The sequence below is a fragment of the Hermetia illucens genome, chromosome 1 (assembly GCF_905115235.1).
Source record: "Hermetia illucens chromosome 1, iHerIll2.2.curated.20191125, whole genome shotgun sequence".
NCBI classification, from domain to species: Eukaryota; Metazoa; Arthropoda; class Insecta; order Diptera; family Stratiomyidae; genus Hermetia; species Hermetia illucens.
In genome coordinates, this window is record NC_051849.1 from 122,501,130 (window position 1) to 122,525,297 (window position 24,168).

The 24,168-nt window shown below is 41.4% G+C and overlaps 1 protein-coding gene across 1 annotated transcript in view; it reads left to right on the forward strand.

Moving 5' to 3' along the window:
- The first annotated feature begins 9,911 nt into the window (after positions 1–9,911).
- Positions 9,912–24,168, forward strand: part of LOC119661292 (midasin) — a 144,133-nt gene continuing 129,876 nt past the window's right edge. Inside the window, 4 exon segments of the mRNA XM_038070579.1 lie at positions 9,912–10,083; positions 10,148–10,365; positions 17,346–18,212; positions 18,264–18,315. Of these exon segments, the coding sequence (XP_037926507.1) occupies positions 9,988–10,083; positions 10,148–10,365; positions 17,346–18,212; positions 18,264–18,315 (1,233 nt within the window). The 5' untranslated portion in view covers positions 9,912–9,987.

Sequence of the window (24,168 nt, forward strand, 5' to 3'; positions counted from 1 at the left end):
TTGCAGCCGACGAAGCGCCTACGGATACGCTGCGCCGAGCGGAAAATGGATAAATTTTCAATTGAAGAAGTCAAATTCAAAAATCCTGTTTGCGTATTCTCGTCAGCCTCACGTGACCGGACCGGGTGAAGGAATTGCCTTTTGATTAATTACATTCTATTATTTTATTGTGTGTACACATGTTGCAACAATTGCATTCAATTCGCCGCATCTCTGTCAAAATAATTGTTTGCTGAAATATTATTTAAAAAAAAAGTGATAATAAAAGTAAAATCGCTGCAAGAGACGGCGTTGAAGTGTTTCGCATCGCGGGTTCTACATTTCCTTGGTGTTTTTGGTCTGCGCTGGATAGCGTCCGCTTCGGTTTTTGTTTTTCTCGTTTCGTGCGTGCATTTGTGGGTGCGGCCTGCCGTGTCGGTGTAAAGTTTACCGCGTCTGCATCTCAATCTCGTACTTCTCGGTAAGAAAAATGTCGTTTGACAATAAAGACGCGGCAGGCCCATCGGACCCACAAGTGACCGCCCTCGCCGTACGCGTTCCTCCGTTTTGTCCGGCATCACATCGGACGCGACCCGTTTCAACTACGCGGTGGTCGGCCTGGACGAAGAGTCCATACTTCTGGTGTCCGACGTAGTGAAGTCGGCATCGTACTCGCAGCTCAAGAGCGAGTTGATCAGGCGCCTGTCGGCAAGCGAGTCGGCAAAATTAGACCACTTGCTGGCGGGTTTAACGTTGGGCGATCGAACTCCCAGTCAATTGCTTCGTGAAATGAGGCAATTGGGTGGGAGCAAGATCGGCGACGATCTGATCAAGTCGCTCTGGCTGCGTCGGCTCCCGGAGGGCACCCAGGCGATCCTAGCCTGCGTCTCCGGTTCCTTGGAGGAACTAGCAGCGACGGCCGACCAGGTACAGGAGGTGTACGTTCGCCCAACCATAGCGGCCGTTCAACCACCGTCGGATGAGGTCAGCGACTTACGGCGCGAGATCGCGGCCTTAACTGCCAGCGTGGCCGAGATGCGGGCGACGTTGGACGCTCAGCGTTCGAGTGCCAGGTCGCGAGCTCGCTCACGGTCTGCCACACGAAAAGGGCGTTCGGGTAGCAGGTCGTCAAGACAGCCTGCGGACCAAGGTATTTGCTGGTATCATCGTAAGTTCGGAGATAAAGCGACAAGATGTACGCTACCTTGCAAATTCGCGCCTACCGCAAAAAACTAGGTCCGCGGGGGGTCTTGGCGACGGCCACCCAGAGCGCAGCGCCACGTCGCCTAACTATTTTCGACCCCCTCAGCAGGCGCAACTACCTCGTAGACACGGGTGCGGAGGTTTCGGTTCTTCCCGTACCCCAGCATCATCGACTATATCCACAACCCCTCAAACTGGCGGCAGCAAATTCCTCCCGCATCAATACATACGGGTACAGGCAAGTGGACGTGAGTCTTGGCTTGCGTAGGACGTTTCCGTGGCGTTTCATCCTGGCGGATGTCAGCTTCCCCATATTAGGCGCAGACTTCTTGTGTCACTATGGGTTGCTGGTGGACTTGCAACATAAGTCCCTTATAGACCCCACAACCAAACTAAATTCGTCGGGCCAAATCGTATCTCACGCTGACAATAACCTTTCCGTTCTTTTGGAAGACATCTCCGACTCTCGTGTTCGGACACTCCTCCAAAAGTTCAGCCAGATAACTACCGAGTGTAGTCTCTCGAAACCAGTAAAGCACAATGTGCAGCACCACATAAATACTACTGGTTCCCCGATTTTCTCAAAGGTGCGTCCTCTACCACCCCAGAAACTGGCTATCGCGCGGAAAGAATTTGAACAACTTGTTCAACAGGGTATCTGCAGGCCCTCAAACAGCTGTTGGTCTTCCCCTTTACATATGGTCCCTAAGCCAAATGGCGAATGGCGTCCCTGTGGGGATTACAGAAGGCTAAACGCACAGACTGTTCCTGACCGATATCCGATTCCACTCATCCACGACTTTGCGCATCACCTCGCGAATTGCCGCATCTTTTCGACCTTGGACTTAGCCAAGGCATACCACCAAATCCCAGTAGCTCCTGAAGACATTCCAAAGACGGCAATATGCACACCCTTTGGACTCTTCGAGTTCACCCGAATGACTTTCGGATTGTGCAATGCGGCGCAAACCTTTCAAAGGTTCATTCACTCAGTCCTGCGAAACCTCGATTTCTGTTTCGTCTATTTGGATGATGTTTTGGTCGCTTCTTCTACTGAGTCTGAGCACTTAGCCCATCTCGAGTGCATTTTTCAACGTCTCCTTGAGGCCGGTTTAGTCTTAAACGTTGAGAAGTGCAAATTCCTTCAAAAACAGGTGAGATTCCTCGGCCACTCCATTTCCTCTGAAGGAATACAGCCCGACCCAGACAAGGTGCAAGCAATTACAAGCTTCCCGCGTCCAAAAACAGTGAGGGAGTTGAGGAGGTTCTTGGGCATGCTAAACTTTTATCGTCGTTTCCTGCCCAAGGCCGCCCATCACCAGTCCGTTTTGAACGCGTACTTGTCTGGACCCAAAACAAAAGACACACGAGAGATTGTGTGGTCTGAAGAGGCTGTCTGCGCGTTCAATAAATCCAGACAGCAACTGGCTGACGCTACACTCTTGGCATTTCCTCTACAAGATGCACCCCTAGCCGTTTTTGTTGATGCCTCTGACATCGCAGTAGGTGCTGCCCTTCACCAAAAGGTGGACCAAGTTTGGCAGCCGTTGAGCTTCTTCTCGAAGCAGTTGAATCCCGCTCAACGGAACTACAGCACCTACGATCGCGAACTGCTCGCCGCATACCTGTCCATCAAATACTTCCGTTTCTCCCTAGAAGGCAGGCCGTTCACAGTGTTCACGGACCATAAGCCTCTCACGTTCGCTTTGAAACAGAAGCCCGACAAAGCGTCCCCTCGTCAGCTTCGACATCTGAGCTTCATAAGCCAGTTCACGTCAGACATTCAGCACGTGTCCGGGAAGGACAACATTGTTGCTGACGCTTTGTCTCGTGTCTCCGAAGTTAACATCCCCGCCTCACTCGATTTCTCGGCTATTGCCAAGGCGCAAGTGGATGACGCAGCACTTCAGAGCCTCAAGTCCAACCCCAAATACAAATTTCGGGAGTTGCCCATCTTCGGCTCAAACCTCTCGCTCTGCTGCGAAGACTCGGAAAAGGGACCTCGGCCATACATTCCGGCCACATTTCGCAAGGAAGTGTTCCACGCAGTTCACGACTTGGCGCACCCCGGCATCAGGACAACAAACCGGTTAGTCACCGGAAAATATTTCTGGCCCTCCATGAACAAGGATATCAATTCCTGGCCCAGAGTGCATCGCATGCCAGAAGTGTAAAGTCTCCAGGCATGTAAGGAAAGAAGTGGGCTCATTTCCCCGCACTACCAAGCGTTTCCACACCATACACCTCGACATAATAGGGCCTTTGCGAGACTCGCACGGTTACAAGTATTGCCTCACAATCATCGACAGGTTCACGCGGTGGCCTGAGGCAATACCTCTGAAGGACATTACGGCGCAATCTTGTGCCGAAGCCCTCTGCCGAGAGTGGATACCTCGCTTTGGCGTCCCTGCAGTGATCATCACTGACCAGGGAATGCAATTTGAGTCCACCCTTTTCTCCGAGTTAGGCAAACTCCTGGGTTTTAAACGCCAGCGGACTACTGCATACCATCCGCAGTCCAATGGGATGCTAGAACGTTGGCACCGGACGCTGAAAGCCGCCATTATGGCACGCGACGACCCGTCCTGGACTCAAGTCTTGCCTCTCGTCCTACTCGGCCTTCGTACAACCCGCAGAGAGGAATTTGCTGCCAGCCCCGCGGAGCTGGTATACGGGGAGAACCCAAGACTCCCAAGCGATCCGGTCTTCGACAAGAGATCGGGTCTCACGGAGTCGGGGTTGGTGCGTCTGCTGAGGGACAATCTCCGACGCATCAAAGCGCCACCACCCACTCGACACTCGTCCATACCTGCTTGTTCGCCCAAGGAACTGGACACATGCACGCACGTGCTGATCAGGACGGATGCCGTCCGGAAGCCGCTGCAGCCTCCATATGAGGGCCCGTACCGCGTTCTCGAGCGGGGAGAACATTTCTTCCAGCTCGAGATCGGTGGTCACAAAAAGGCGGTCTCTTTGTCCAGGCTGAAACCCGTGTGCGCCCCGAAGCAACGTCGTGTCCGCTTTGTGGATTAACGGCGAACGAAGTTCGGGGATCCGTCGCCGAAACCCCCTAGGTTTCGTCTGGGGGCGGAGTGATGTGGCGCGGCAGGATCTGCAGCATTCGAAATTTATTTCGGATGTTGCGGATGCGGACGGGTAGATGGCGCTGAACTCCGAAACTCTCCACTCACTCGTTTTCTGAACGCACCAGGGGAGTGGAGAACCAGCAGTAAAAAAATGCCGTTGGTTGGGACAGTAAGGACCGCATGGAAATAAGTCGGTCTCTTCTGTATCCAACCACGGCGCGAGACACACGTAACGTCACATCGCTCGTGACTGAACAAAGTTTTAGCGTTTTCCTCTTAAATTTAAAATATTATAATCAAACTCACACACTCAAGTAAATCAAGTCAAATCATTGCAGTTAAGAGTTAATTTAAGAGAGTGTACAGTATCGTGTTCATTAATGTTCAGAGAAAAAGAAAAGTTTTCCAGTGAAATTATTCAATTCCAATATCAGAGGAATGAAGTATCAATTTTGAGCTAGTTTTGGAAAATTACAGCAAGTTAAAAACTAAAAAGGGCTCCATCGGTCAGTCTCCTACAAGTGCGGAAAAAGTCATTTGCTAAACCCTATCATGCGTCCTCTTTAACCTGGCCCTCGAGAAAATGATTCGTGATGCTGAGGTAAATGCAAGAGGTACGATCCTATTTAAGTCTACCCAACTACTGGCCTATGCTGACCATATCGACATCATTTCAAAAACGACCCGAGACGTACAAACTGCATTCATCCAAATCGAGCAGGCGGTGCGATATCTTGGGCTGCACATCAATGAAGGCAACACAAAGTATATGGTGGCAACGTCACCACCAAAAACCAACCAACCAACAACATCAAACCGCACTGGTCAATCGGGAAGAATAAAGATAGGAGAATACAACTTTGAGACCGTTGATAATTTCTCCTATCTAGAGTCGAAAATCACAACCGATAACAGCTACGATGATGAAATCCGCGCACGGTTGTTGTCAGTCAACAGAGCCTATTTCAGCTTACAAAAACTTTTCCGCTCGAAACGTCTCATCATAGGGTCAACGCTCTTACTGTACAAGACAATGATCTTGCCAGTCCTCATGTATTCCTCGGAAACTTGGGTTCTTAGCAAGAAGAATTGGGAACTTTTGGCCGCGTTCGAGAGAAAAATCCTCCGAACAATTTTTGGCCCCCTACATGAGGATAGACGATTCCGTAGCCTACACGACGAAATCTATGGGCGATACCATGACCGTCCGGTTATGGATAAAATCCGGCTCAATAGGTTACGGTGGGCGGGTCACTTATTCCGTATGGATGAGAATGTTCCAGCCGGGAAAATCTATGAGGGCAATATCTATGGTAGAAAAAAAAGACAAGGCGTACCCTACCTGAGATGAAGCGATGGCGTAGGTCAGGACGCCAGACAGCTTTTAGGGATATCGAATTGGTGGATCTCTCTGTGCAAAACCGGGATGTCTGGAGTTCCTTATTAAGGCAGGCCTAGACCGGATACCGTTTGTTGCGCCGTTGATGATGATGAAGATAAAACAAATTGTATGATACATGAGGAATATAACAGAAAACATTGCCTTTTATTTAATTTACTTTTTTAATTTTTTTTAGCTTTTTTTTTTATTAAAAAAATAAAAACAAAACAAAACCTTATTAAAATCGGTTCAATGTCTGTCTGTCACAAGCACTTTTCTCAGAAACGGCTATACCGATTGACACGAAATTTAGTGAGAAGGTGGGAACTGTGGACCCCCAGACATGCAGTGAGTGATATCCTTCTAGGTGGAATTTAGGGGGGGGGGGGTCCCCGTACATGTAAAAGAGGGGTGTATAAATTTTTTTCACCGAAAGTAGTCATGTGGGATATCAAATGAAAGGTCTCGAAACTTTTCGAAGTCAGTCAGTGATTTAAACACCTCGGGTCTCCGCTATGAAATTGCTTCACGCATTAACGCAACCTGGATGAAGTAGCATTTCACACCTGGTGTTCTTTGTGATCGACGTATCAACGAACGTCTCAAATCTAAAATTTTCCACAATGTCGTCCGTCCTGTTGCCCAATATGGTTTTGAGTGTTGGCCTACTATAAAAGACAATGAACGGCGTCTTGTGGTAATGGAGACGAAGATGTTGCGTTGGACCAGTGGCGCGACACTTTTCGATCCTATCGATATGGGGTCGCACCAATCGTGGAAAAATTGCGAGAGAGGCGTCTTTGATGGTATGGTCACGCAATTCGTGCTAACGAGAATTCACTTGCCAAGTTCTGAACATCGAAGTCCATGGTTAAGCACCATAAGGTTGGCTTGATACGCTGAATGGGGATTTAAAAGCCTCGAGATTAAACCCAGATCACGCATTCGATTAAGCCAAATGTCGAAACCGATCACGACGAGCAGACCCCGCTTCTGAACGGGACAAAGGCTGAAGAAAAAGAAGAGGATGAAGAATTTTGAACGCATTCTTGACACCTGAGACGAGAATTCATTTGCTAAGATTGGTCTAAACATCAAAGTCGATAGTAAACGACCAAAAGGCCGGCCTAAACAACGGTGGCTTGATACGCTGGATGGGGATTTAAAAGCCTCTAGATTGCATGCAGATCATTTGATAAAACAATATGGCGAAGAGAAAGGCTGAAGAAAAAGAAAAATCGTGTTAGTTCTTAACCATTTATTTCCTTCTAATCCCAGGTTATGGCAATTTTTTCAATTTACGTTTAAAGTCCATTCATTCATTCATTTTTTTAACACACTCTGAAGCGAATTGTGAATAAATAATTTCTGTTTATAATATTGTGTTGAAGGGGGGATTGAGGGCACAGAATCTGTGACCCGAAATGTGAAATAAGTCTCGTTCTCAGAACCTATCCAGGCGAAAAATCTATGGTATATGAAATCTCAACCTCAAAATACATCCCGTTCCGATATCTGTGCAAATAAAGTTGATAATAGTATATTACCAAGTTTTAAAAATTTTGCGGGAATACGCCTCTTAAGTCCATTCATAATATAGAACATAATTTCAAAAGGTTTGCATAGAATTCAACTATTATTAGCAAAGCTATAGAAAGTCAAAAGGTTGCATCTCAGATAATTTTATTGCACTCAAGACGTGTGTGACGTCATCATTATATCCAGTAAACGCACATAAACAGTATAGTTTACCAAGTATTGTGTGTTATTTTGTGCTATGTACGAATGGAGAAACATGCATAGGATATGTTTCACACAAAACAAAACCTTTATACCCGAAGCGTCCAACTTCCTTTTGTTTTGTTCTCTAGACCTGTCTCTAAAATGCTTTATTTAAAATTAAAAGGCTTTTATATTTCGAATGGTTGCAAATATCTTCCGAAATTTTGAACACGTTTATCTGGGAAACACTTTTTTTAAAACTTCTCATTTTCTCAGAAACTGCTGGATCGATTTTAACGATTTCTTTCATCAAAATAACCGCAAAACTCATCATTATTGCCCGAACTGGCATTTCTGAGATTTGTTGACATTGCGTCACTTTTCCCGATGTTTTGATTAAAAAAAAAATGAAAGCAATTTTAAAATTTAATTTTTAAAAGCTGTCAAATTCGATTTTCAAGCCGGTGGGAAACACTTTTTTTAAAACTTCTCATTTTCTCAGAAACTGCTGGATCGATTTTAACGATTTCTTTCATCAAAATAACCGCAAAACTCATCATTATTGCCCGAACTGGCATTTCTGAGATTTGTTGACATTGCGTCACTTTTCCCGATGTTTTGATTAAAAAAAAAAAAATGAAAGCAATTTTAAAATTTAATTTTTTAAAAGCTGTCAAATTCGATTTTCAAGCCGGTACCGTTAGTTCTAGTTCGGGTCATAACTAATGTGGTCTAAACAAAAACTCATTTACATTATATTCCTCGGGTTTACGATTTAGTCAAAAACACAGGAGATGTTGGAACAAATCTCAACAAACCGAAAACCAGAAGCTCGGCGCTTCAGATATTAAAAGTTTTGTTTGCTTCTTATGTAAATACATTTGAGTGCAGAACTATCCCACTTGTACCTAGCTAGTAATATATATGCATATTTAATAATAATCGTTGGCGCAACAATCCATATTGGGTGAGGGCCTTGAAGTTTGTTAAAGCACTTCATGCAAGACCGTAACGGTACACTACATTTACACTGTAGGAGGAAATGTGGTCAGCATTGCCCTCGCCCGAGATTATTACCTTGATTTGACTCATTTACTCATTCGCAGCAGAGTCGAATGGTATCCGACGTCAAATCATGAAACAAGTTTCACTGCCACCAGTGAAATTTGAACAACAACCTTCCGTACGACAGCCTTCGATTTTAATAAGGTTTTGTTTCACAAACAAAACTTGAAAACAGGTTCAACATCAAAGACAAGCCTTTGCACAACAATAACCACAATTGGATAGATTTTCTATGTTGATTTCTTTCTTCATCTTCAAAATATAGGAGCCGATGTTTTCATTTTTGAAAAATCACAATTTTAAAAGGACTGTACTAATTGCGCTCTGAGGGTGAAAAGTGCCCTTAACGTATATCTGTACATTGCAAGCTATATACAAGCGAAATATTTAAATAGCGTCCAACTTCTGGTATTCTGGTTAAATTTTGCAACAGTGACCATATGTCGAATAATTCTGTGCACACTATATGTATTGTCAATGTTAAAATAAAGAGTAGAATACACAAACGTAACATACATATACGCCTGTGCACTGAAGAAAGGGACAAGTTCTTTCCCAAATATCGATATTTACTTAATAAAATGATCACTGCTAGCGACGGAGACCGTGTAACGTTTTAATTCCTTAAACCTTAAAATACACACGATGGTTCCATTTATATACAACTTGTAGTGTACATATATACGTTAAATATACCCGATATTGAATTCGACTTGGTACTGTCATTTGATCTCTTAGGAAGCAGTAATTTGATGCAAAAGATGCAACTTTCATCTACTATATCTTTGTTAATAATCATAAGATTTCAACCAAACTTTCCAGTATGATGCTAGGTATTAAAACCAATCTTACAGCATCTTACGAATCCAAATTTAATTTAAGGGGGGTTCGCAGTAAATTTTCAAAATGTACTAACATACTATTATCAACTTCATTTAAGAAATTTGAGAATCGTAACGGAGAGGGGCCTGGATATACACTGTACGGACCAACATAATTTTTTTTTTCAGATTTTTCGGTTAGGTAGTTCTGAGAATGGGTGCTTGAAGAAGTTGACCCCTTTTGGGGTCCTGCATTCCTCCTCTTTGCAACCAACCAATCAGTTAAAAAACACAGGGAATATTCCATTAAATCAAATTACACACAATTGCACAAAGTATTTCTTAAATAATTACCTCTTCAAAATTCCGTTTTGACATTTATACGCTCGTAAGCAAACGAAACGACATTCATCGCGGTCGTCGTCGTAGGCTTTGCAAGGCTTGCGATCGTCAAAGGCATGTAGCTATTACTTTAATTTGTACCTTTTCTATCGGGGCTGATAAATTAATGCTTGTTCTTATTTAAGGTCTATGATTTGCGCAGATCAGATACGCTTGAATGCGTTGCAGTGGGGTAGTTGTTGACATATATAAGCTGTGGTTTGCGCCTTGGGAAATCGAATTCAGGTTAGTTGCACGTGGTCGGCTGTCATATACATAGAAACAGTGGACAGGTCTTGTTTAAGTTGGAGTTAGAAATTGTTGTTTTTAATCCGTAGCTTTTATTGCGATGGAATTGGATTGTGCAAGATTGAAAGAATCCCTTTTGCGGATTAGTTCCCTACGTAGTGAAGATAATTCTTTGACTAACTTTTTGAAACTAAATGTAAGTGTTTATAAATGCACATATATGCGTTCTTATTGTGGGAGATTTTGTTTGAAAAAAATAGAATTATGAAGAAAAGGATGTTGATGACATCGTCTACTGGCTAGCGCAGAAAATCCTCGACTCGCAATTTACGGAATCCATAGCGGTTTGCTTTCCAGAGATACTGATGGCTATTGTAGCGCTTGCAGTCCCAATTAAGGATGAAACTGATTGGCACGTATACCTAAAGAAGTGTATAGCTTTATCGAAACTAAATAGAATTTCACCAGAAGTGGCAAGGTAAGGAAATAATTAATACTGCGTTTGTATCTTAACTATAAATGTAGTTTGAAGAAGCACCTAAAATGTGAATGAACGTTAGTTTCATACAAATTAAGTTGGAAGTGGAAGTTGCGAACTGCGAAATTTCGAATATTTCGTACCAAACCGTATCATTGGTTACTGCGTATTATCACAGAATTTATTTGGAACTTGATGCTTTCAAATTACTGTACATATCCCGTATACCATACAAATGCTACCCTTATAAACGGTGTCCCATTTATGATGGTACAAATTTTAAAGGGGTCAGCTCGGGTGAAGGCCGTTTTTTCTCGCTTTTTTCTGAAGCACTGGAAGTATAGAGTATGCTGCAGCGAAAAATCGGCAGTTGTAGTGTTTTGGCGTATTAATTTTCCATTGTTCGCATTCAGTAAACTATTGTAAAGAAATGCATCCCCAGATTACGACTCAAATTTCTCGAATTTCACAGTTGACACGATGTTTTTATTTTGCAGAACTTGAAAAGGTTGTCGCCAGACTCTACTTGGGCCCTCGTTATATTAGAGCATATAGGTACTCTTTTACTCACATTAATTGAAGAAAATAGTGGGTTTTCTTCCTGGTTACCCTTAATGGATATTTGTGTTTCAAAAGAATTTTCCTCATTGTTTTATGTAACCCTTAACTCTGTAATCCTTTTCTACCTTAGTAGTAGTGTTTTAGAAAGATGGGAACTTTCATACACTTTTCTTATTATATTTCTTTCCTCTCTACTATTATAGTAAGCCTTGGACTTCCATGTGAGCTATTGAGATGGATTATTTTTTTCTTATTCAGTATAGAAATATAATAGTTATAAAGACTTCTTAATTTAATTGATATCGTTTTTAAAAGCTTTTGAAAGTTCCTTTGCAATTACGCTTACAATTCAAAATAGACTAACTGAATAATATTATTTTGCGTTCTGCCTCCTTTCATTTTTATTTTTCACAAAGATATAAAATACAACTGATTCCAGCGAAGAGCAGACTAGCGGTACTTTCCCCGCTGGTAAGCATGTTCGCTTTCACTTAGTGGATGCGAACTTAGCGCTTTCTCACGAATGTGAAACTCAATCAGTCTCTCCAGACATTTCAGCGAAAATTACGTTAAGCTGATTTGTCACGTAGCCCAGAGCAAGACATCATCAAAAAATCTGAAGTTGCTCTAAGTGTGCAATGCCCTCCTTTAGCATCGCTGAATAGCTGCCATCCATTCCAGGTGAAATCAAAGGATGTATAGCAGCTTTCGCATTTTCATTCGTAACAACCCTTCCCTTGTAATACTTTCTTATTGAAGGGTTTGCAGAATCTGCCAATCCTCCCTCCCACTTCTGTTATCTGTTCTTCCATATGGTGTACTTCTAAGAGAGTCTGGATAAACTTAATTCTGGATTTCGTGAGAATACCATACGGTTTTCTAAGAGAGATTCATCCTTTTTAAGCACTTTGCACATCCTGGAAATTTCCCTTTCTCTAAAGGAGTCTTGCTTTGAATGTTTTACGAGCTTCTCATATTCCCGCTGCGAGTTTTAGATATTTAACCAGTGTTCATTCTTATTGCTTTTAGAAGCATGATTCAGTTATCTGGTTGATTTCCTCGAATTGTTTTGCCGCTTGGGCCTCGGAAAATAAAATAGGACAAGCCTCTTCAAAGCACTTTAAAAGTGTACGATTCAGAGTTTCCAATCGGTCTTCTATCGTCAAAAGAATCTTTAGCAGCTTAGGGAGCTGCACTTCGTTACCAAGAATTTCATTGAACTCTTCTTCCAATTCTTTTTCCTAGGATTCCATCTTTGCATTACAGACTGTTCACCTGCAATAGTCAGATTAAATTCTAAGTAACGGTGATCTGAACGTGAGACTTAATCTAGTACTCGCCACTCTCTAATCAAATCTAACAACTTTGCAGTGCAGATTGTTAGACAATTACTTTACTTCTCCTTAGTCCCGCAAACGTAGGGGTGCACCCAACAGCTGAAGCGATAAAATCAAACAGTTTCTCTCTATAATTGCATTTACTACATCCCCAACACATATGCTGAGCGTTCACATCGCAGCCTATTGAGAGTTCAAGGCCACTTGGTTCTGCTAACGCTACCAGATCCGGAAGAGGATACAAAGAATCGTAAATAAGCAGAGGCGACGATTCCCCTCTTGCCATTAATCTGGTATTGTAAGTTAACCTGAACTAGGTCCTAGGAACGCATCTATCTCAGTGTCGTTGCCTCTAACAATTTTGACATCAAGACGCAGGTTCTCGGTCTCAGGATTTCTGATCGAAAAAGAACGTAGTTTCCTTGATTGACCCAATACCACAGATTTTGTTAAAACGACCCCACGGCTGTTATAGCAGAAATATAGAAGAACAGTCCTGTACCTTTGCCAGTCTTGTTGTCAGTAGATAAGAAGAGGCTTTGGCAAGTTGCAGGTTAATTTGACAAACTTTTCTGTTTCCAATGAGAAAATCGCTGCAAACTGGAGAGTCTGCTGCGTCCAGTGTGGATCTAACTGGAGTTATCAGCTTGTACTCACTTTCCGCTGAAAGTTCCGATTTCTCTAGATACTGCCACACTTGGTGGTGTAGCAACGCCCATGTTTTCATACACAAGAAACTTCGTCTTCTTTCGCAGTGTCTTCCATTGTTGTCGGCTTCGAGCCTTCTCAGGTTCACGATCCCTCGGCTACATGGGTCTGTTTCTACATACCGGAGTTAGACCAGTTGCGTCCACATCATCAGCTTCCCTTTCTTCTACTTTTGCTGGTAGAGGGGGAAGAGAAGGTTCTGATAGGCAAGCCTGTAGCTCCTTCTCCTTTACAGTTGTAATTACCTTCTGCCAAGCCTTCCTCTCTCATTTTCGGGAAGAATTAGGCAAGAGTGTCACCGACAAGCCGGCCGTAGTCAGGTTTCCAATTTTTCCCGTCAAGAGAGGTTGTAATATCATTTCTCGAAATCTTAGGTAGATTCCAAGTTTGTGACTCCTTAACACTTGGAGAGTTACAATCCATTGCTTCTATCTTTATGTTTTGGGCAAACAGTGTAGTAGTAAACTACTACTAGTACTAAACTACTACTACTACACGCTTTCCCACAATGGCAAGGTAGGCACCGTGTCAACTAGGTACGCGTATACACTACGAGTTACATATAAGTGGATCCATCGTGTAGCCAAATGTTCTTATATAAAGAATTAACAAAATCCTTAGGCACCTTGCTTTCGGTTTCCGGCTCGTTATTTGGTTGGCAGAGCACTAGGCTGTCGTAGCAGAATCTCACTGCTGGCAGAGGAATTTGTAGCGTGATTGGACATCGGATACCAGTTGGGTGTGTCAATGAATACCTGTGTCAAATCGGGGTAATAATCATGGGCAAGCGCATTGCCAACCACATTGCCTCCTACACTGCGCTGTAGTATACAGTTAAGGACTTGAAAGAGACGTAAAAAAAAAATCAATAAAAAAAAAAATTTTTTTTTTATGATTGATTTTGATTGAAAGTATGTGGTAAGAATATAAGTCATATTTGATTTTAGAAATGAATAGCTAGTTTATATAGCGCAGCGGGTCAAAACCGCATTTTGAGCCTCTTACTTTTGTATCGTGCCTTTCTCTTCGAAACGTCTGCTTTAGATGCATATATTACACATTCTCGTTTTGTTAACATGTTGTATAAATAGAAGGGAACACTTTTATTGCCGTTGCTTTTATCGGTTATAATTTAGCTTGTAATAAATTTTTGAACGCAGATTTCTCGCAACAAGGTTTTTTGGGTCGGCGTTGAGGATAAAAAAAAACACCTGACCATTCGCTTTGAAATTTTAATGATAACGGCATAAATAAGTAAATTGGGACTTTGAGTTCCACAGAATTTCCCTGGACCGGTACAATATTTATGAGTCAACGATTCTTATTTTTTTTGCATGGAAACAAAATGTATGAAATTCCTTTAAAAAGCAAGAAACGCCGAATTTAATATGTTCAGAATTGCTTGAAGGTTTTCTTTTTGAAAAGCTGCTTTCAGTGCGCTTTTCAATGTGCACTTTCTTTTTATATATTTATTTATAAAGATAACAAAAATTATCAAGAGCAAAATACAGTTTGTTTATTCGTTATTACTTAAAATATTTTTCACATCTCCGAAAAGTACAAAATTGAAAATTCTTGATTCATAAAGCAGAGGCGACTACATTCGCAAATTTACTTCATATAAACTTTACTACGCGAGAGTGCGTGAGATTCCGCCGGTGGTTGGAGCAGAAGAGAGATGCGGTCCCTCTGTCTCCAAAATAACGGGACTCCCTCACCGCTGGTTCTCCACTCTTGTGGCGAGTTCTAGAAAAGCCGCGGAGAGCGGCGGCGCCATCATTCATCCATGCGCCGCAAGGCGATCATTCCAATTTTGGACAAGTTGCTCGAGATCATTTTTGCTATTAGATGCTGGGAAAACATCATTTGCATAAAGCAGTGTATAGGGAGCTGGACGTTGGAAATCCCGTGTGGCGATGCCCATAACAAGAGCAAAGAGGATTGATCAGAGGACGCTTTCTTGATGAACACCAACGGAGACACGAAACGGTTTTCATACCATGCCATACTTCGAACTTTACTTTTGGGATCGTGGTAGAGCAATTGAACTCAGCGCACGAGTTCTTCTGGCATTAAGTGTTGTCGTAAAGCATACCAGAATTCGGGTGGCACACGGCCAAACGCTTTCTCATGAGTAACCGCGCAGCGTGTATTACGTCACTAGTTCCGTCAAGTTATAATTTTCCGTTTCCGTTTGAGTTATAATTTTTAAAAGCATGCAAAAAAATGAATTTTTAGTATTTAAAAAAATCCCTAGTTCCCACGATAGTCATTCACATTAGATTAAAATGCAATCTGATTTTTTGATTTGAGATAAACCAATCTGCCAGAATCGTGGGCACTGTTTATTTGCTCTTTTTATAGGAGTCAATTTCAATGATGTGATCCGCGATTGACACCATATTTTTAAATAAAAAAATTGCACATATAATTTAAGATGTATTACGTATATAGTAAAAATTTGAAAGTTCTGCATTCTCTCATTTCCTAACAAGTAAATTGCAAAGCAACCTTAAAACAGTTCGGAATTCCGGGAGCTGGGCGCTTCGGGTGTAAAGGTTTTGTGATCATCTTATCTAACCTTCATATTTTGCCATACTCCAAGATACACATATGTCCATAACATACATACCAACGACATAAATATTGTGTACATCCTAAATAAACAAACATCGTTTCTTACCGCATGATGATGCATATATAAATGCGCATCTGATTTTTAGGTCGATTAAAGGAATGATCCCTTTTGTCCGCCCCAACTTCCCAACAAATGTCAAAACTAAGACCAACTTCGGAAAGTACTAGCCGAGACTTTTCATTCAATACCTCACATGACTATATTTGACGATGTAGAATTATGTAACTCACTGTAAGTGATGATCATACCATGCGTGTGACGGACAGATAGACAGTAAACCGATTTTAATAAGGTTTTGTTTTATACAAAATCTTAAAAAAGGCAAAGTAAAACGTCTCCATTGACCCCGCCGTTCATATAAGTTCACTTTATAGGGTGATGACGTCATACATGCCTTAAGTGCAATAAATTTACCTGAAATGCGAGACTTTGACCTATAACTTTGTTAATAATAGTTTTCAGAATTATGTCCTATGTTATTATCTATGCTGATGCCAAATTTTGTACTTCGGGAATGGACTTAAGGGGAGTTTTCTAAAACATGATAATGTACTATTATTAACTTCACTTCTTCTTTTTCTTCAGCCTTTGTCCCGTTCACAAGCGGGGTCAGCTCGTCGTGATCGGCTTCGCCATTTGCCTGATCTGGGTGCAATCTCGAGGCTTTCAAATCGCCATCCAGCGTATCAAGCCACCGTTGCTTAGGTCTGCCTTTCGGTCGTTTACCATCGACTTCGATGTTCAGACCAATCTTTGCAAGTGAATTCTCGTTTGCACGAATTGCGTGACCATACCATCGAAGACGCCTCTCTCGCAACTTTTCCACGATCGGTGCAACCCCATAACGATCGCGGATATCCTCATTTCGGATGTGATCTAAACCTGTGACGCCACTAGTCCAACGTAGCATCTTCGTCTCCATTACCGCAAGACGCCGTTCATTGTCTTTTATGGTCGGCCAACACTCAGAACCATAGAGAGCGATTGGACGGACGACATTGCGGTAAATTTTAGATTTGAGACGTTCATTGATATTATTAACTTCACTTGTGTAGATATATTTTGAGGTCTAAATTTCATATAGATGCATCACTGATTTTTCCCAATTTTTTGGTTGGATAGGCTTTGTGGAGCACAGATTTTGAGTCCTCACTCTTCTATGCTTCACCCAATATTAGAAGTAAGATCAGTTATGAAAAGTACCAGCCCTTTCATTTCATGCCCTAAATGATGATGATGTTCTGTCGGAAAAAACCGAAAAAACACCCTCCTTTCGCATGTATGACGCCACTCACTGCGTGTAAAGGGACATACAAACTATATGTTCCTATCAAATTTGTCACAATCGTTTCCAAGTAAATCCGGTGTCACAGACAATCGATTTTATTCAGGTTTTGTTTCACACAAAACCTTAAAAACCGGGGTCACACGGGATGACCCCCTTTAACTTTTGTTCTAAGGTAACATCTTTTTAATAGTGGCTTTATGGCAACCCGATGAAACGTTGAAAAATTAAATATTTGTGTAAAAACCAAATTTTTGGTCTAAGCTCACTTTTGTGAAGATAGTAAGTTAATTATTATTCAAAAAATGTTGCTGATTTTTCTCAAATATTAAAGCCCTATACATCCAAACTTTCATTTGGCGATAATTTACTTATTTTAAAATGAAAGTTGTACTATGACCTATTTTTTTGTATAAATAATATCAATTTTCTTCAATGTGATTCATTTCAGGTATAGTGTGGTCTATTTTTCAGATAAAGATCCGCCATTTCATAAAGAGAATTTTGATAAAGTCTTGAAAAGACATAGATGTATTGATGAATCAGTTACAGACCTTGATATCATGAAATGTTGCTTTGACTTGCTAATAAATAACAGATTATTCTATAAAGATTTATGGGATTGGTCCATTTTTGTGGAGAAATATTCACGGACATCAGATGAAATTCAAAGAATGTACTTCAATCAAATTATGGCGATTTTATTTAATATGACGGAATATCAGCTGAAACAAATAAATAGGACAATACCAGAAGACGTTGTGCTGAATTTCTACTTCGATTTCGATCGCAGAGTTGAAGTTCCTAATGTATCGGAAACTGCAAACTGCCCATCAAAATACATATATTGGAATTTTTCTAGTGAAATTATGACAAGCATTGAAGGAGTTTTATTACCGATGTATAACATAGAGAACGCTGCATTCTATAATAAATTGGATCCCAGCTTTAATAAAATTGTGAGAGTAAAGTCCACGAAAGTCAATTTAAAAAATATAGCGATGGGATTATCGGTTGGTAAAGCAATATGCTTATTTGGTCCTGTAGGATGCGGAAAGACGTCTTTAGTTGAATATCTGGCGAGAAAAACGGGTAGGATCCCACCAAATATAAAAGTTAAAATATGTTCAGAAACTGAGAATGAAAAAAATGTTAAAATTTTATCAAAATTTGGTTCGAGAAAAGCGGAAAAAAGAAAGATTGATGCAGTTACTACATCACATGTTATGGTAAAGCCTAATAGAAGGCAAGAAAATGGTTTATTGCGAATTCAATTAGGAGATCAGACCGATAGTAAAATATTATTGGGACAATATAGGTAAGCAAAAAGTATGTAAATATATAATTAAATTGTCACATTTTGTTGTAGATGTACTGATGTTCCTGGTGAGTTCGTTTGGCAACCAGGAGTGCTAACTCAGGTAAGGTTTAAATTTATGCATATATGAATCTATATGAATCTCTATGCCTATGTATATGCTAAATGTATACGCTAAAAACTTTTACATCGTTCTCTCTGACAGTATCCCTCATCATATCTAGATCCATTTTATTGTAATATCTGCTTGTGAAAATGTATTGCAACACTCCCGATTGTCTCAAACACTTTAGTGAATATTGCAAGTGTGTGAGGTGGGGATTGTCGTAGCTTCTGAGCACTCAGACAGTAGTGGCGCATTGTGATTGGACGGATGAGGTGCTAGCCGTTGCAACTGGAGCACATCAGTTGAAGTCTGACGCGTCCGCAGACGGGACATTCACACAGAGAATGCTCCGTAGATCTCGTTCGAATTGTAGTCAGTCAGAATGCCCACAATACTTCTCCAAATTTTTCTGCTTTTCAACAGGATGAACTTTAGAGTATGTTTGTTGGTCTATGATAGGAAAAGTTTGGCGTGTCTAGTAACATTTAGGCCGCCTGGCCATTATAGGAAGCTTGTTCCCAGTTTTGATGGAAGCATTATCCAACGCTATTGACATCCCAATGCCTGGTTCGAGTCCCGGCATGGGAAAAATTGAGCGCTTTTTTGTTAAGGCATCCGAGATTTCATTTTCCTCTACGCCAAAATGATGTGTACCTGATCATTATTATACCGATTATTATACCGTATGATTCTAGAAACTGAGTTCAATCGGTTCTTACATTCCAGAACATCTTTTACAAAACATATGCATTTGGGAACCCGAGAAATTGGAAGGCATTGTAAAGACTGGGGTCAGTTCTGCCAATAATTCTTTCAATGCTCTGTGCGCATCACTTCCGTTGTTTTTCGATAGACCTAAACGAATTAGTCTATGAGCTGCTCTCATTACATTGCTTTTAATATATATCTATATCCAACGGCTCCAAATTAAGATCATCCAGCCTGTCGGAACCACGGAATCCAATTTTTTTGGCATCAATTTTATTTAGATATAGTGTAGAATCTATGGACGAAGTGATTTTTTGATATTCAAAGTTGTTCGGAAATTATAGTGTTAAACACGTTATAAGTCACATGCCAGATTTATGTCGATCGCCTTAATAAAGCGCGTATTTATCGGTCCGACTTCACTAAAAGGGCAAGAATTGAAGCCAAGGCTGTACATGTGTTTCTTGAAGAAACCTGGTTTAGATATAGCAGATTAATGTTCAGTTAAGATTTTGTGGCTAAAAATCACATTCTACTTTTTAAATGCATTTTTCTTGAAACTACGTATTGAAAATCTGCTGCTACCATAGCCCAAAATCTATCCAATGAAATTCTTTGAAATTTCTACGATAATGGCGATTCATTTGGTATTTTTTTTATTCATTCAGAAGCCTAAAAAACACCAAAATTCACAAATAATAATAATAATCGTTGGCGCAACAATCCATGTTGGATCAGGGCCTTGAAGTGTGTTAGAGCACTTCATTCAAGACCGTAACGGTACACTAGGAGGCAATGTGGTCAGCATTGCGCTCGCCCGAGATTATTACCCTGATTTGACTCAGGTACTCATTCACAGCTGAGTCGACTGGTGTCCGACGTCAAGTCACGATACAAATTCCACTGCCACCAGTGAGATTTGAACCGCGACCTTCCGTTCACAAAAAAAAGTTTAACACGGCACCAAAAATATAGCTTTTAATATTTTTTAATAATCCTAGTTTGCGAACAAGACCTTTTTTTTTGGAAATGGGGGGAAATGGTATAAATTTCTTTGCATTTCAATAATGAACTATACTATCGGACTTAAAAAAAATATTACTCATGCTCAAGATATTACTAAATATATGATCGTATTTGTATCTTCATCCAGTTCTAAAAAAAACGGCCTTCACCCGGGATAACCCCCTTAAATTGATATCTTGCTCATGGGACCGGTAATACACAGACACAGTTGCTTGCATTGTAGCTAGTTTACAGTGAAAACTTTTTGTCTAACAAGGGGGGGAATAGATGTGGGACGACGTATTTAGAGTAATTTTCATGAATTTTTTTAACATATAAAGAATACATATATTTTATTGGGAATTCGAGGTTATTTTATAGGTATCATGAAGATTTGCTGATTTCCAGAAATTTTTCTTGAAAAATCCCGGAGATACATCCTTGAGGTCACAGTTATGATCTGAAATTGATTTTTAAAAAAAATGTTGTTTCTCTTCTATTTGAATTACATAAAAGTATCGAAAATTTCTATTTTTTTTAATGTGAAAATTAAGTACGTTTTTTGACGGTTTTTAACGTTTTATGTGAAACAAAACCTTATTAGAATCGAGTCTATGTCTGTCTGTTCGCCTGTTTATCACGGTCGATTTATTCAGAAACGACTAGACCGATTATCACGAAATTTGGTGGAAACTGTGGTCTGTGGATCTTTTTACATAAAGCAAGTGGCACCATTTTTTGTTGAATTTATGCGGGTGGGTGCAAAATTTTTTTTTACACAGAATGTGGCCATGTAGGGTATCAAATACAACGGCTCAATTAGTACTTATCGAAACTCGCTATTTGATCTCGGGGTGAAACGTAGGGAAGTGAGGGCTCAAAATATAACTCTCGAAAAGTGTGTCGTTCTCAGAACCTATTCAACTGAAAAATTTGAAAAAAGTCATAGTGAAGCATATATATATGAGCATATTTTAGAAATTTAACTGGAAACCCCCCTTAGATTCATGCTAGTACTATAAAATACAAAAATAAGGCATAACTTTGGGAGGTTTGAATGAAATCCGACTATTAAATAACAAAAGTATAGAAGGTGAAACTTTTACATTTTATGTGAATTTCGTGCATTTTAAAACGTGCATTTAGTTATCATAATATAGTCAAGTCGTCAATACCACAACAAAGTGAGTTCATATAAATGGGGTGTCGCAGGGAAACATTTCGTTTTAGTTTTTTAATCATTTACATAAAAATATCAATTACTCGAGACAGACATATGTATTTATATGTATACTTTATTCAAGCTTTGAGGTAGTGCCTAATTCAAATAGGTATATTTGTACATTGAAACAACAATATTCAATATATGTGCTTTATATGTACATATGTATATTTTTAGCACGAAGCACCCAAATAGGTGTACGATCAATTTATATACATGCATATATAAGTGTAGTATTCGGTAATAGGCCGTGTTTGTTCAACAGTACCATTAATACTGCTCGACTGCTCCGAAATACATTTCGAGCGCTCTAGTCGGTGGACCGAGTGCTTCTTCTTGTTCTTCAGCCTTTGTCCCGTTCACAAGCGGAGTCGGCTCGTCGTGATCGGCTTCGCCATTTGCCTGATCTGGGTGCAATCTCGAGGCTTTCAAATCGCCATCCAGCGTATCAAGCCACCGTTGTTTAGGTCTGCCTTTTGGTCGTTTACCATCCACTTCGTTCAGACCAATCTTGGCAAATGAATTCTCGTTTGCACGAATTGCGTAACCATACCATCGAAGACGCCTCTCTCGCAACTTTTCCACGATCGGTACAACCCCATGATCTAAACGTGTGACGCCACTAGTCCAACGTAGCATCTTCGTCTCCATTACCGCAAGACGCCGTTCATTGTCTTTTATGGTCGGCCAACACTCAGAACCATAGAGAGCGACTGGACGGACGACATTGCAGTAATCGATCACAAAGAAGAATTTTAGATTTGAGACGTTCCTTGATACGTCGATCACAAAGGACACCAGTTGTGGAACGCCACTTCATCCAGGTTGCGTTAATGCATGAAGCGATTTCATAACGCAGTTCTGCATTGGCTGATAGCGTTGAGCCGAGGTATTTAAATCGCTCAGTTCTGGGCAGATCACTGCCGCTGACAGTGATTGTGCCTGTTTCATGGGGATCGGTCGTCAAAAATTCAGTTTTGTTTAAATTCAATCTGAGACCGTGTTGCATGAGGCGATCATTCCATTTTTGAACAAGTTGCTCGAGATCATTTTTGCTATCAGATGCTAGGAAAACATCTTCTGCATAAAGCAGTGTGTAGGACGCTGGACGTTGGATAGTCCGTGTGACGGTGCCCATAACAAGAACAAAGAGGAATGGTTAGAGGGCGCTTCCTTGATGAACACCAACAGAGACACGAAGCGGTTTTGATACACCCGCCATACTTCGAACTTTACTTTTCGTGGTAGAGCAATTGAACCCAGCACACGAGTTCTTCTGGCACGAAGTGTTGTCGTAAAGCATACCAGATGAGTTCGTGTGGTACACGGTCAAACGCTTTCTCTAAATCTAGAAAGGCAATGTAAAGAGGGCGATGCTTCTCACGGTGTTTCTCTATGAGTAACCGCGTAGCGTGTATTGCATCAGTAGTTCCGCAGTTCTTGACAAATCCGGCTTGATTCACGGTTATTTCAACGATTTCGCGAATGCGGTTGTCAAGAATGCGTTCAAAAATCTTCATGGTATGGGAAAGTAATCGGATCGGACGGTAATTTGAACATTCTGCTGGACTACCTTTCTTTTTCCATATTGGAACAGTGGTACTTTCTTGCCAGTCAGATGGTGTTCTTCCTTCCTGAATAACTCGGTTAAAGAATTCACTGAGCCACAGTGTTGGGCCCCAGCTCTTTGCTTTCCAGAGCTCAGATGCGATGTCGTCAGGTCCTGTTGCTTTCCCCGATTTCATTTGTTTTATTGCTTCCTCGACTTCAGTTGCGCTGACTGGCGGAACTGCTCCAAATGTCGGCAATGATTGTGGAAGTGGAGGATGAGCAAATTCCTCAGTTGAAACCTGCTCGAAGTATTCTCGCCATCTATCCGTTGCGGCTCGACGGTTGGTAAGCAAAGTACCGTTCTTGTCATTAACACAACAGAAGTGTTCGATATTCTGTGTGCGTTCATTACGGCTTTTAGCAAGTCGATACAGATCTCTTTCGCCATCCCGAGTGTCCAGTTTATCGTAAAGATTTTTGAAATGGTTCGCTCGGGTGACAGCGACCGCTTTCTTTGCTTCCCGGTTGGCATTCTTATAAATTTGCCAATTAGCAGGCGTTTTATCGTCGAGAAATTTGTGGTAGAGGCGTTTCTTTTCACGGACCTTCATTTCAACATCATCATTCCAAAGCCAAGTATCTCGATTGATGTACCGCTTACCCGGCTTGGTGACCCCGAGGGTTGCAAAGGCCGCTTTGTGGATCGTGTCTTTCATTTGGTTCCATGATTCTTCCACATTCGTAACGGTTCGCAATCCTATGAGTGAGACCGTTTCTTCTTTCTTCTCACCAAATCGCCACCATTTAATGCGCGGCGGGCCAGTGCGTTCCTCACGCTGTTTTATCGGTGGGTTAATTCGCAGGACGGCAATCAACGGCCGATGTTGAGGTGCGATGGTCTCATAGGGAACGACTTTGCAATCAGTGACAGTGGTAAGATGTTGGCGTCTTATAAGAATATAGTTGATTTGCGTTTTCCTGCTCCCACTATAAAATGTGGGAAGATGAGACAATCGTTTGATGAATCATGTATTACGCTCCCCATCCTCATTGCGCGCTCCGAAATCCTTTCCCCCATGGCACCTGTTACCGTCTGCCTTTTCACCCACATGACCATTAAGGTCGCCGGCAATGATTATGTAATCGTCAGCAGGCACGTGACAAGTCTTTTCATCGAGAAGTTGCCAGAAGGCCACTTTTATCGGCATCAGGTCGACCTGTCTGTGGTGCATACGCGGTGAAGAAGTGAATAGGGCGATCAGCTGATATAATGGTAAGCTTCATCAGCCGATCGTCAAATCGTTCGACTTCTTCAATGACATCACGGAAACCCTCTGAGATGGCAATGCCAACACCATATTGAG